Source organism: Colletotrichum spaethianum, assembly GCF_022836535.1.
Source record: "Colletotrichum spaethianum MAFF 239500 DNA, contig23, whole genome shotgun sequence".
NCBI lineage: Eukaryota > Fungi > Ascomycota > Sordariomycetes > Glomerellales > Glomerellaceae > Colletotrichum > Colletotrichum spaethianum.
The window spans coordinates 697,216-710,789 of record NW_026054793.1 but is presented as its reverse complement, the minus strand read 5'-3'; the positions used below and the strand labels follow the sequence as shown (position 1 = coordinate 710,789).

At 52.8% G+C, this 13,574-nt stretch overlaps 4 protein-coding genes across 4 annotated transcripts; 2 read left to right on the top strand and 2 right to left on the bottom strand.

Moving 5' to 3' along the window:
* Positions 1-953: 953 nt before the first annotated feature.
* ColSpa_08626 (ubiquitin carboxyl-terminal hydrolase 2) lies at positions 954-2,376 on the top strand (the record flags this gene model as incomplete). Its single annotated transcript, XM_049274838.1, has 3 exons — positions 954-1,133; positions 1,185-1,379; positions 1,435-2,376. The coding sequence occupies 3 exons, from the start codon at positions 954-956 to the stop codon at positions 2,374-2,376; spliced, it is 1,317 nt and encodes a 438-aa protein (XP_049130795.1).
* A 508-nt stretch (positions 2,377-2,884) lies between these two features.
* On the bottom strand, positions 2,885-3,391 carry ColSpa_08625 (uncharacterized protein; the record flags this gene model as incomplete). The annotated part of the gene is made up of 1 exon (XM_049274837.1): positions 2,885-3,391. One exon carries the CDS (start codon positions 3,389-3,391, stop codon positions 2,885-2,887), a length of 507 nt encoding a protein of 168 aa, XP_049130794.1.
* Positions 3,392-5,360: 1,969 nt separating this feature from the next.
* On the top strand, positions 5,361-9,690 carry ColSpa_08624 (myosin-11; the record flags this gene model as incomplete). The annotated part of the gene is made up of 2 exons (XM_049274836.1): positions 5,361-9,325; positions 9,390-9,690. The coding sequence occupies 2 exons, from the start codon at positions 5,361-5,363 to the stop codon at positions 9,688-9,690; spliced, it is 4,266 nt and encodes a 1,421-aa protein (XP_049130793.1).
* A 1,221-nt stretch (positions 9,691-10,911) lies between these two features.
* ColSpa_08623 (metacaspase-1) lies at positions 10,912-12,871 on the bottom strand (the record flags this gene model as incomplete). The annotated part of the gene is made up of 7 exons (XM_049274835.1): positions 10,912-10,937; positions 10,990-11,159; positions 11,573-12,011; positions 12,063-12,449; positions 12,514-12,565; positions 12,634-12,724; positions 12,786-12,871. The coding sequence occupies 7 exons, from the start codon at positions 12,869-12,871 to the stop codon at positions 10,912-10,914; spliced, it is 1,251 nt and encodes a 416-aa protein (XP_049130792.1).
* Between the last annotated feature and the right edge of the window lie 703 nt (positions 12,872-13,574).

The window sequence follows — 13,574 nt, the reverse complement described above, 5'->3', positions numbered from 1 at the left end:
ATTACTACCTATTAACTGCATAGAATGTAGCTGAGACGCGAACCATAACCTCAGCTAAAGGACCTAAACGCTCGATGCAAATGGTGAAGTAGCTGGATTATCACCAACTGTTATCGGCTGTCTTTGCCTTAGGTTTAGACTCATGACTTGAGGCTAATCTGCAACAGGTATGTCTACATCGCTTGTTTCCTATGGTGCCCCAACGTCAAATGATGCCCGCTGTTATTTGTGTGTTTTCCATACAATCATCATCTGTCGTTTTGTTTCGTCTCTGATAATGGCAACAAGGAGTCGCCAAAGACTGTGTACTGTTCTGTCTCTGCACCTCTGTCTCATCCCATGACGAAGCACTTTGTCTGCCAGCCCTCAACCACCTTCCCTACGTCAAAGTTACTTTCACATCACAAATCTGGCAACAAAATGCTTGTTGGTCTTCACCAGAGAAAGTCTGCCATAGTCCCTCTATAAGTTGGTCTGCTAAAAGCACCCGGCCTTCTGTTCCCTTCCTTAGGCTTTACATGGATATTCTTCTTCACTGCTGCCAAAGTTCTACCGCACTGTCGCTACCTCGAACCTCTTTCTTACAACTTCTTCTGAATATTTCCAAAAGCCTCATTATTTTACGCTGAGAAGTCTTCAAGAACGCAATCGAAAACGCTGGCATAGTTGTTGCAGCCAGAATGACGTCTTCAAGGCCTCCGCGGCCCAATTTGGGACAGCGGCAATTGCGAAGCCGCCAGGCGCGGGCAGGCACGGTTACGGCTACAACCGAATTACAAGCAAAATCTAACAAATTTTCGACCGCAGGCATCGAAGGCGACGTGTGCACTACTAAGAAAAGTCCAGAAGCCAACGCCATTGTTGCTGGAGCAGGCTGGTCTGTTACTCAGGCAAGAGGCTCTTGTTCCCAGAAGAGGAAGGATTCGCCCTCTGAGGTCGACGGTGAAGCTACAATGGCTGACTCAAGACGGAATCCTAAGCGGAAGGCAACCGAAACTGCTGCCGCCGCGACCACCGCCGCCGCCGCTCAGGAGGCGAGGGATTATCAGATGCTACTCCGTGAAGCTCTAGCACCTATAACCAAGGATGAGCTTCAGGAGTGGGAAGGTTGGTGTGAGGTAGAATCTGAACCGGTGAGCTTTCCACACAACCAATCCGACATACACGTCTAACATCACTTGCAGGCCTTCTTCAATGCTATGCTCCGAGAGATGGGCGTCAAGGACGTGAAGGTTCAGGAGGTTTTCTCAGTCGACGAAGATTATGTTGCGACTCTTCCTCAGCCCGTTTACGGTTTCATTTTTCTCTATCAGTACTTTTCGGAGAACTATGAGGACGATGAGGTTGTTGACAGCCGAGATCTTTGGTTCGCGAACCAGGTCTGTTCTCTTGATGTCTCTTCCCCGCCCACGTCAAACACTGACGCACACACAGACTACAGACAACGCCTGCGCAACCGTCGCCATGACGAATATCCTCATGAACTGTAAGGATGTCGATCTCGGTACGAATCTGCAAGTGTTCAAGAATTCCACAAGCAACCTCAGTACTCCACTCCGCGGTCATGCCTTGGGCTCAAACACATTCATCCGCTCCGTCCACAATTCCTTCACTAGAAGAATGGACCATCTGAACGCGGATCTCTTCCTTGAGACTGAAGCCGCCGATGCAAAGAAAATGAAACGCAGGGGACCTTCCAAGAAGACCAAGAGGACCAAGAAGCAGAAGATGGACTCAGAGTCGGGTTACCACTTCATCGCCTATGTACCAGCTAATGGCTCGGTATGGGAGTTGGATGGCCTCAAGACAAGGCCCGTCTGTTTAGGGCCCCTCGAAGACGGCGCCCACTGGGCAAACCTCGTCCGCCCCGAGATTCAGGCACGCATGCTCCAATTTGAAGAGAGCGCCCTGTCATTCAACCTGCTTGCGCTGTGCAAGAGCCCCCTGACCATCATTTCTGGAATCCTTGCGCGCACAATCAACGCGTTTGAGCTCCTTAACAACCGCACAAAAACGCTCGACGGCTGGCAAAGTCTCGTGGCCGGGAACGAGCAACCGCTAAAAGGTGACGAAACAGAGCGCCTCGCTGGTTTCGGCATTGAAAAATCAACCTTGGAAAAGACTGAAGTCGATCCAGCATTCGAGAAGAAGGTTACCAATCCCTCCATGGAGGCTATGGAGCTCTTTGAACTCTATAGCGACCTGGTGACACAGCAGAAATCCTTGATGGGAGAGTACAACGCTGAGATCGCCTTCGTGAAGGAAGACGAGGATCGCGTACAGGGACGCCAGAAAGACCACTCCCCTGCCATCAACTGTTGGGTGCAGAAGCTGGCAGAGCACGGTGTCCTTGCCGATTGGGCTACCGATTCGTAGAGAGGCGTGTGGAGGAAGCCAGCACGAAGCAGTGGTACACGAAGGAATGATACGAAGTTTACACTGCCCGGGCGTTTGGTTCTGAGAAAAGCAGATGCATTTGGATGGGAATCGGTGGCAAGTAAGTCCTTCTAGCGGCACTCAACTCTGCGAGCGTTGGGGTGTAGTATTGAAGGGAGGAGAGGGAAGCATGCAGCTGCGCAGTACGTTTATAATCGTTACTAGAGTTTTATTCATGCCTCGATCGAACCGCCGATTAAAATGACGTCTGCATCATAATGGATTGTACACCATCTCATTATTCGATGGGACAAAGGTACAACTCTCCCTATCGAATCGCTTAAAAAAGAGTCCTGTGTCAGGGAACATTGCCGCTTCCGCCTCTTCGGCATCCCGTACAAGCTCCAGGCTTGAGGCTTTGACAAGAGAGAAAGTTCCCTGCATGTTTGGAGGCGTCCTAGTAAGATCTTAGTATGGTCTTGCTCGTCACTCTGTGATCACTGGCTACTCACAACAGCCTGTAGTACAAGACAGATCCCTGAGGAGGCACCTCCCCGTCGATTACAACCCCGAGAAAGCCGTATCTACCGTGACGCACAACGTTTCCGACTTTAAATTCCATGGTCGTCTGAGGCTCACGGAGGACAGGCTGCTGCTCATCCGCTCGCCGGATGAGGCGAAGTATGTACTCTGGATTCGGAGCGGCAAGGAACACGTCGCCGTGTGGTTGAGGCCGGGTGTTGTAAATTTTTTCCACTAGCCAGGCGTCATCGAAGCGAAGCGAATTGAATCGGAGTGCGAAATGCGACGTGACATCCACAAATGCTCCCGGGTCAAGAAGTGTGGTAGCCCAGGCGGCGGCGTAAACGGACAACTCCAAGTTCTGGAGAGCTGTTCCGGTTCCAAGGCCGGCCAATCTCTCAACCGAGACGTCCTGAGACGTCAAAAATAGGTTTGTATGCCTGATGTTATGAGCTAGTCGCCCGATCATGGTTGAGACTGCAGCCGGCGCCATTGTGTCAACATCCAGGCTATGCCATCCGACCTGGGCGATGAAATGCCGAAGATTTTCTTTGTTGAACTCAGCATCGCCCCCGTACGGATCTAAATACATCCTATCGACAGGCCGTGAGGAGTCTGTGACCATGGAACCGTCCAGTGTTGTTTCCTGAGTCGCAAAAACCATTGCAAGGACGTGTCCTGGAAGCGCGCAACAATGTGCATTCAAACCTAGCCTCTCACCAATACAGCAGAAAATGGCGGCCGAGACCATGGGGAGTGACTGATGAGTTTCGTCACGGAGCGCGTGGCCGATGAGACAGTTTCGGAGATTGCGATAGTTGGTCTCGGGGTCGACCATGCCGGTTAGGTTGTTGGACCTTAGCCAACGGTTCAAAGTTAGGGATTGTTCCCGAATACAAAGGCTGTCAAAGTCCAAGTGGTTGTTTCGGAACTCGACAGCTAGACTGTCCAGAACTTTCGATACCTGCTATAACATTAGTCAAGAGCAGATTGGTGAGCTGGGCTGTCCTACATCGTTCACGTCGCCAACGTCATCTGGGATGACGAACATGTCAAAGGCTGCGAGTGCGCGCTCTAATCTTCCAGGCACGACATTCGGAACTTGGTTAGGCCTCCGAGCCTCGCGTGCTTCCTCGCTACGGAGGTCGTCCCAAATTTGTATAGCGGTACCTCGACGGATGCTGGATAGAATGGCATTGCTGAAATACCTGAACAGTGGATTAGCCAAAGACTGAGGGGCTTGCGGGAGCCAGTGCTTCCAACCTCCTGGCCAAGACATCATCGGCAGTGTCTGGAGTTTGAGCCTGGATCAAGAGAAAGTCCTTGGCGTCGCAACCGAGTAAACATATTTCCTCAAATTTCTTGACTCGACCGTGCTTAGTGGCCAAAATCCCATCGAAGAGATTGGCGACCTTGGCGTCCCTTCTTTTGCGAACAAGAAATAGCCGTTTCCAACATACGCTTGACGCAGGCTCCTGCAGCTTTTCCGTGAAATTGTGGCTAGGACTCCAGAACCTGAAGGCGTTTAAACAGTAATACCGCCATAATAATGGCTCTTGGGCAATCTGATTCAGGCGTTTGGAGAGAGGATGCACTGCAAGCAGGTTGTCTTCTGGTGAGATGTAGTGTAGTATTTGGTGAATGATCTCTTCTGGGATCTGTTGGAGTGAGAGCATGGCGGCGAAAGCCTCCTGCGCACACTATCAAGGTGCAGAATAGAGAACGAGCCGTACTCGCAAACGTAAACGCAATCGGTCTGGTGGGGTTGCAAAGGACTTATACTGGTTTTGGACGCAAAGCGTTGGAACAACCGATTCTTTGTGTACACAGAAGAGAAATACTCCTGGTCAAAACTTTGGATCCGGTGGTGCCATGAGCTGGCATCTGCGAGGGGGCGAGGCAACCGATGAGTTTACGCTTGCGGTGTAAAGTGGTTGCATCACAAACCGAAGCTCCTTCCCACTTGGAGTGTCTCAAGCCAACAGCGACCAAGGTCCACGCCCACTGACGTTTTGTCACCAAAAAGTGGGAACTCTGCCATGGGATTCTTAAACTGCGGGGATATGGGCGTTTTCGCTGAGATGATTGGTTCAAAATGCGCACTCATCTTATTGGTCGAAAAATTGCGGCTTCTTCCCTCTTTCATCCCCCACTTCACTAGTCCCAAAGAGGATTTCGAGTAAACAACGCGGTCTGGGATGTGACCGCGCACCCTTGGTCCCTTGCTTTCACTAAGTTCCGTCCGTTATCAACACTGCGACCGACAAGGCTCTGAGCTATCGCGACCTCAAAACAACTTATAACCTCGCCGACGTCACGCCATTTGTTTTCTTGCTCCTCATTGCAACAGCGCACGCCATTCCTATATACGACTAGCAAACCACTGTCATGATCACAACCACGAGATTGCAATCCTAATCCGCGCTCCGATTCCCCCCCTCTATAAGTCGAACGCGGTCGAGATGGTGGCACCAGGCATTGGCGGCCTTGACACGCCGCGCACAAACATTGGTGATGCGACATACCTCAGCAGACAGCCCGACTTCGATATTTCACAAGAGGCGTCGTTCCAGTCTCCTCCAGCGAAAGAAAATAATGTGCTCCATCAGTTGCGCAACGGGCGCTCTGGGGGTATCAACCTTCGAACCCCGCGCGGTCGCGGACCCTTCGCAGACCGAAAAAACCTGCCCGCCGGCCTTGGGGGAGCAGAGTTCACACCTATGCTCAAGTCGGCTACGCGAAACAGCATCCGCCGTAGATCTGGCAAGGAGAATGGCGCCGTGCCGAACACGCCCGCACTCGGCAGAGTCGACGAGGACATGACACCAATCCCCAACATCGACACCTCCATGTATCAGTCTCGCTCGTTCGTGGATCGTACCCCCCTTCCCGAAGTGGACAGCACTAGCACTGCCTCTACACCGCTTGTTGTGCTTCCGCGACGCGATGGAAAGGGTCCTCTACAGGACGGGAACCAATTGTCGCTTCGGGAGCAGGAAAGCGTAATCGATAAGATCGAGAAGGAGAACTTTGGTCTCAAGCTGAAGATCCATTTCCTCGAGGAAGCCCTCCGCAAGGCCGGTCCTGGCTTCAGTGAGGCGGCTTTAAAGGAGAATACCGAGCTGAAGGTCGATAAAGTGACCATGCAGAGGGAGCTTCACAAGTACAAGAAGCACCTTACATCAGCGGAAAAGGATCTCGAGAGCTACCGACAACAGATGATGGAACTGCAGGAGAGAGCCAAGCGAAAGTACGCAGACCAGAAACAACTGGCAGAGATTGAGCGCCTGCAGCAAGCCCTGGAAGACAGAGAGGCGGACCTGGACGACATGCAGCGCCAACTGAACCAGGGACAACAAGATCAAGGTCAGGTGGACAAGCTGCAAGACGAGATTGGTGATCTGGAAGCAGAACTTCGCGAAAAGGAGCGCTTGCTCGGTGATCACGAAGACGAAATTGACGACCTCAAAACGAAGCTGGAAGAAATGGAGGACAAGATGAAGGATACCCAAAGGCGAATGATTGAACTCGAACAGAACGCGCAGTCCAATGACGACTTGGAGGAAGCGAAAGACACCATCGACGAGCTGGAAACCAATGTCCGTCGGCTGGAGGAGCAAGTCAACGACATGAAAGACAAGCTCAACCAGGCGATTGCGGACAAGGAACAGGCCAAGGGCGATTTGGAAGAACTCCAAGACGAACTGGCGAACAAATCCATGGTCACCAAAGGCCTCTCTCGCCAAAAGGAGGAAAAGCTTATACGGTTACAGACTGAGCTGGAGGAGGCAGACGCTAGATTCGCTGATATCGAAAAGCAGCTCTCAGAAACGATCAAGGAGAATGACAGTCTCAAGGCCGCTGCCAAGGAAAGCCGTCGCGAACGCGAAGCAGCAGACCGGGAACATCAGTCTCAGCTCGCCAGAATCGAACTGCAGTTGTCCGAAGTGACGAGAGAAAAAGACAACCTCAAGAGCATCGCGCAGGAGGGCCGTCAAGAGCGGGAGTTCTCCGACCGAGAACGGCAATCGCTATTGACTCAGGTGGAAGATCTCAAACAGGAGTTGCAATCTAGGCTAGACGAGAAGAACCTATTGCAGAGCCGTCATGAGGCGTTGACGAGCGAGTCTGCCTCTCTGCAACGTGACGTGGCACGCCTTCAGAAATCCGTTGATGAGTTGGAAGAAAGCCTTACCCAAGAACGGGACCACGCATTGGAAATTGAAAGGGATATTCGTGGTCAATACAGAGATGAAATCGACAGGCTTAACGATGAAATCTCTGACCTCCAGGCCGAAATTCGCGAGAAGGACAACTTATACGACAACGACAGTGAGAAATGGGAGACAGACCGCCAAACTTTGGAGTCAGAACGCAAACGGGCGGAGGAAAAGGCGGCTGGACTGGAAAGGACGATTGAGAAGCTACGCGAAGCAGAAGGCAACTTGTCAACCAAGGAGTCAAGGTTACAAGAAGCACTCGAGAGTGAGGCCCAACGGCACAAAGATGAGCATACATCGCTCACTCGGCAAATTGAGGACCTTCAGCATAATCTCGAGTCTCGTCAGGCCATGCTCACTGAGCTCCGGGACGAATTGTCACAGGTTCAGGACGAACTCCGACAGACTCAGTTGGACTACCAGGCGCAGACGGAGAAGGTCGAAGCGTTGGAGGATGAAGTGGAGGTTCTCCAAACGACTCTGGACGAAGAGTCCGAACACTCTCGCGAGGAGGTAGAAGCTGCAAGAAGAGAATGCGACAGCTTACGGCAGCAACTGGATGAATTGCGTCGTGGGACGGATTCGGTCTCACAAGAGAGCACCAAGTCGAATCAAACGATCGACCGTCTTCGAGCTCAACTCGACGAGGCAACATCACTCGTATCCAAGCTGAACAGGGAGAAGGAGTCGCTCCAGGACCAGCTTCAGACCCAGATCTCAGAGTCCACTGTACAGGTGAACAAGGTCTCTCGGGAGAAACAATCGCTCCAGGACCAACTCGCCAACCTGAACCTCGAGATGCATTCCTTACGCAGCTCGTTGGCCGAAGCAAGAGCGGAGCGCGACGAGGTCGAGAGTGAGATGAAGCGTCTACACCAAAACGGCGAAGAAACTCTGCGCATCGACCGCGAGCGACTAGACTTGAGAACGTCAAAACTGAAGCTCGACAACGAAGTACGGCGACTCAAGGACGAGAATGCCGCATTGATGGAGCAAATGCAGTCAGTCGAGAAGTCGCTGGAGGACGAGATCGAGAAGGCTGCCGAAGAGGAAGATCGCCTCAACCAGGAGATCCGCCATCTTCAAGCCAAGCTACGAGAGGTATCTTCTTCTGAAGGCCATGAATCCGTTGCCACCCGACGGACCATCCGTGAGCTTGAGCGGCGTATCAAGGACTACGAGGACCAGCTGGCATTGACACAACAGCTTCCCGCTAACAGCGGTGAAGGCAATAGCGAAATATCCATCGTTCGCCGTGATCTCTCTACGGCACGGCAGAAGGAACGGGAATACCTTCAAAGGGAGGCAGCCCACAAGGATGTCGTCAAAGGTCTCAAGAAGCAAATCACGGAGCTCGAACGGAAAGCTCATGATGCTGAGATGTCCCGACTGGTCATGTCTCCTGCATCGTCCAGCCCCTCGGCTAGGAAGTCTGAAGTGTCCGAACTACGCTTCCAACTATCTTCGGCACAACAGTCGATCCACGAACTCAAGACTAAGGCTCGCGAAGCCGAACGCAGAGCCTCGCAACTTGAGCGAGACTTCCAAACACAGCTGGACGATCTAGATGACCAAAAGCTTGCTCTCGAGCAGGCCCTTGAGGACGCTCAGCGGGATGCCGAGGAAGCTGCTGCTTTGCACGAGAAGGCTCTCCGCCGACTTAAGCAAAAACTCGAGAGAGCAGAGCAAGACCGGCAACTTGTGGCTCACGGCCGCCACAACATCGACAATATGTCTTCTTCTGAACGAAGAGATCTCCAGGAGATGCTTCGCAGAACACAGACTGAGGCAGACGCGCTTGAACACGACGTCATCCAGCAGCAAGAAACCATTGATGCATTGATGGCCGCCGAAGGCTCCCTCCGTCGGAAGCTAGACAGGGCACGCAGTGAGCGGGCAGCCTATCGCCTGACTGCAGAGAAGTTGCAGAAGGACATTAGGGACCTCAAGAAGATTGCCGCTGCCGAACAAAAAGACCCACAAGCAGTCCGCTTCGCCGATGAGAGAATGAGGGAGACGGATGAGGCGCTCGAGACAGTCATCCGTGCCGCCGAGAATGCCGAAGCCAAACACACCAAGGAGCTCCGCGGTATGACGCTGCAAATGGAGTGGATGCAGGCGCGGTGGAAGCGCGAGGTCAGCATGCGCGCCGACGCGGCGTACGCGAAGAAGTTCTTGCAGCTGGAGCTTGACATTGCCAACGCATGGTACGTACATACCCAAAGCCCCTTAAGTGACTGTAGCAATTCGCGAGGCTAACACTCGAAACAGCAACAAGGCGCAGCTGCGCGAACTCGAACAGATCCGCTGCGAGCTTCTCGGCAGCCGCAAGGCCCTGCCACCCCCGTCCTCGGCGACAGCGAAGAAGCAGGGCACCACGGCATCCGGCCGGCCGACGCTCAAGACGGTGGCGACGATGGCGCGCTTCATCGCCAGGATGCGCATCTCGGCGCGTGACTGGGCCAAGCACGAGGCTACACGCCAGAGGCTAGCGAACTGCGTCGACGAGATGCGTAAGACCAAGAGACGGAAGCAGCTCAAGGTGGTGTCGGCAGACGATGTCGCGGCCTAATGGGGCCACAGCGGCTTCTCGGTCTCTCCAAGAGGTCCGGGACAGCCAGGACGGTCTTGAAAGAGCGATGACAAGTGTGGTTTCGCCTGCGAAACGGTTTCCTCATTGGGCCGCGGCGCAACCGAGCTGAAGATGTTGCTGCATGAATCGGCACCCAGCTACTCATACCCAGTCACCCACACTTTCCTTCTCCACGGACATGCCTACGCATCTGGATGAGCAACGGTGTGGAGAGTCTTTCATACATATTGCATTGTTTTTTTTTTTTTTTTGCTGCATTACCTTTTGATGTTGTAGCGGCAGCGAGCGGAAACGAAAAGGATACATGGTTTGGAGGAGTTGCCACCATCCAGACCCTTCTCTGGAGTTTTTATCACTCGCGTTTTTGGAGAAGGATCAACAACAGGCTAGGGCAGGACAGGACAGGATTGGGATGAAGGAAGGGAGAGAGGGAGGGTGAACAGGGGGATGATTGGAGGGACGGACGTCTCTGAATGACTGTTGGTGGCCTATCAAACGTTGCTATACACATGGGGATTGGCGTCTCGAGAGAAGTCGTAGCTTTTCCCGTTGTTTGTTGATTGGTTAATTGGACAGGGCCCAAGGGGAACGGGGACAAATAGGAGTCTGGATTCATCATGAGTTGTTTACTTGTCTGGGTTTCTATCATACAGCACGGCATGACGAATAGATTGCATAGGACATGAGTACCTCAACTGAAGTAATCGTTCTCGTTCCACGTTGCCCGGTGCAGGAGGCGTCCTAAGCCGAGTGGGACGCGCGCTAGACCAACACAGGATCGCAGCGCATCCAGATACGTGTACAGCGCTTTCCGTATGCAGCAAATATTGAATACCCCTTTCTCGTGACTGTCCCGATGCGGTGACAGTAGCTTTTATTGAAATCCATTTTTGGAGAGCTAGTCAAGGCAAGAAACTGAGCATCTCAGCGTTATTGGAGCAAATGGAGCAGTAAAGGACCAGGACAGCAAGAGAGCAACACGACAGACAGACTCCTTAACCCAGACTTTGAACCTTTCAAACAAAGTAACACCCCAAATCAAAATCGTTATTTTGTTTGCCAGCCCAACCGTTCCCTTTCCAATGATGACATCCGTGTCTTACCTAAGTTTACCGAGCCCTGATATTCATGGTTGTGAGGCCAAAGTAGGGGATTATGACATGTACAGGGCGGACCGGCCGTTTACACACAAGGGTATAATTATACGATGAATAGGAGGTTGGTATCTGCAAGGTTAGTGACATGGAACGATACATGTGGCATTTCAAAGACACATACTCAAAGGGTGGCTGCATGACAGCTGAGGCTTCTGCGTGTAACGAGTCGCAAGTTCGTCTCGGATGCTATTGAGGAGTTGCACGTAACTCTGCTGGGGGTTCTTCTTGAGAGCGGTGATGAAAGCCCACGACATTGCGCCGGTGGCTTGAGCAGCGATCGTTGCATCGGCCCTGGTAATTAATGTTAGCAGATGTCAAATCCAACTCTGCAGTCTTACAGGAGGACGCTGGCACGACTCTAGTCCCCCGTTACCACACTTGTGGTTCAAGGTAGTTCCAACGTGACTCGTTGCTCTAGAAACAAAACGCAACCGTTGGTAGGTTGCACTTGGCTCTAGAGCGTTTGAAAAGTATCGCGGGCCTGCTTTACACAGACACCGAATTACAAAGTGTAAATGTCCCAGGGTCTACTTTTCCTGGGGAAACCCCCGACTCCATGCTTTTGCTTCCACCTGCAAGAACAAGCCATCTCGCCAGGAGAGGCAACAACTTTGAGCCCAAGCTCCATACAGTATGACTTCCCCCATGCTGAATTATGAGATAAAGAGGGGTATCACGGAAAAGGAAAGAAAGGGTTTGCATACGAAGTTTGGTCGTCTTTGCTTCCAGACAGCATGATTACGTCGGCAGGTGATGTCTTGGTAGCCATTGTGCGGTTGTATGCATCATCGCCGGTGGTGGCCTTCTTGAAAAAGCCCATAATATTGCTTGCAACACCGCCAAGGTCGCCTTGACTGTATGACGAAATGACGCCGAGAAGTCCTTGGCCAGCCTCCTTGGCAAGGTTGGGTTCTTTGAGAATGCCTTGGGTTGAGTAAATGTAAGGCAGATCGAGAGCAGTACCCGAATGGCAAGAATCGAAAATGGCGGTGAGTCTCACGCCAGCCTGTAGAGGCTTCACCATGATCCTGTGCATCTCGTCGTCCGTGATATGACCGGTTTGGCGGAAGTCCACAGGATATATGACTTCGTCATACCCATCAGGCTCGTCGCCGTCGAGATCCTTTGTTTGCCCGCCATGGCCTGCGGGGGTCAGCCTCTGAAAGCGGACGCCGTTGCTCTAATATGGCTTACCTGAGTAGTGAAAGAAGAGAGAGTCGTTGGGTCTCGCGTCCTTGACCAGCCAGTGCATGGCTCTCAGAAGGTTCTGTTTTGTAGGCTGGCTCATTGGGTTTTGCTGGTCATCAGTAAGAATGACCATGTCCTCCCGCTTATATCCAAAACGGTCAACCAGGTATGCCGACATGTTTTTGACATCGTTGATGCATCCGCGCAGTTGGCCGCGCTGGCCAAAGTAGTTGATTCCAATCAGCAGTGCCTTTCTCCGACCTGTGCAGTTGGAGTACTGAAAGGCATATCCGTTGGGCGCGCCATGTCCGAATTGCTGCGGAGCGGACGGCGGCGGAGGAGGAGCGTGGTTATTTCCGTGCATGTACGCATTCGAATTCACTGTCGGCACTCCTGATGACGAACTTGTCAGCACCGCAAGCTTCTTTAACAATAAGGTGCAAACTCCTAAACTCACCTGGGCGGTTGTTGTAATTGGGCTGCGGAGGCTGCTGGTACCCGCCGTATTGCTGTGGGGGAGGAGGCTGAAGCCGAAGTTAGCTGTCGAGATTCGAACGACGCTGGAGGCCAGCCGTACCTGGTTGTAACCATAGGGTTGAGGCGACGGCTGTTGGTAGCCGTATCCCGATCCTGCGGGGGGGTATCCATTATATCCTTGCTGCGGTGGACTTCATGTCCTCGATGTTAGCATTTGAGAGCGTGCGCGCGAGAGAAGGTCGGCGATCGTACGGATAGTAGCTGCCAGAAGGCGCGTATTGTTGCTGCGGTGGGGGGCCGCCTTGGTATCCTCCATATTGACCTGGGTATCCTGACATGTTGTCGCGACGATGAGGCTGTATACAGACTCGGTCTGGGTGTTTTCGGCGACCAAAGGCCAGCACGCCGTGGGCGGTAAAGCTTCTAGGTCGACGAGATGGTCTAGAGAGATAGAGGTGGTGGCAGCAGGAGCGTTCGGGGACCGGACTTCTTTATAGACGGGCGACGACGCCGGTGTGCGGTTGTCGCGAGATCGAGAGACAGTGGATAGTAGCGAGGGGTGTAGAGTTGAGGTACAAGTACGGGACGAGAATGCGCGTGCTTAGGTATCGAGGCTAGCTTGGTAACCTAAAGAGCAGAGTCAGCCTTCCGGGAGGGCGAAAACGGCTTAAGCAGCGTAAACAAATTTACCAGCACGAGGACCAGGACTAGTTGAGTAACTATGCTAGACCAGCAGACGGACCATGCAGCAAGGGTGGCTAGGGGCCCTGCTAGCTGACTCTTTCTGATGATTGAGAATCGGGCTTTTGGACGGATTGGGGCAGAGGTTGTCTTCGGCAGAAGGAGAGAGTCGGCGGTACGGAGTAGGTAGTTGCGGAGCTAGCGCGAAGGGGAGAAGGTGTGAGTCGGGGGTGGCAGTAGTAGAAACGGCAACGATGCACTGCGACCTTGAGTTGCCGGAGCTGAGGCGAGTGACAAGAAACGTAGAGAGGTAGCAAGCGGAGTGTTCGGGTAGGGGAAGTGAGGAGTGAGGAGTGAGGA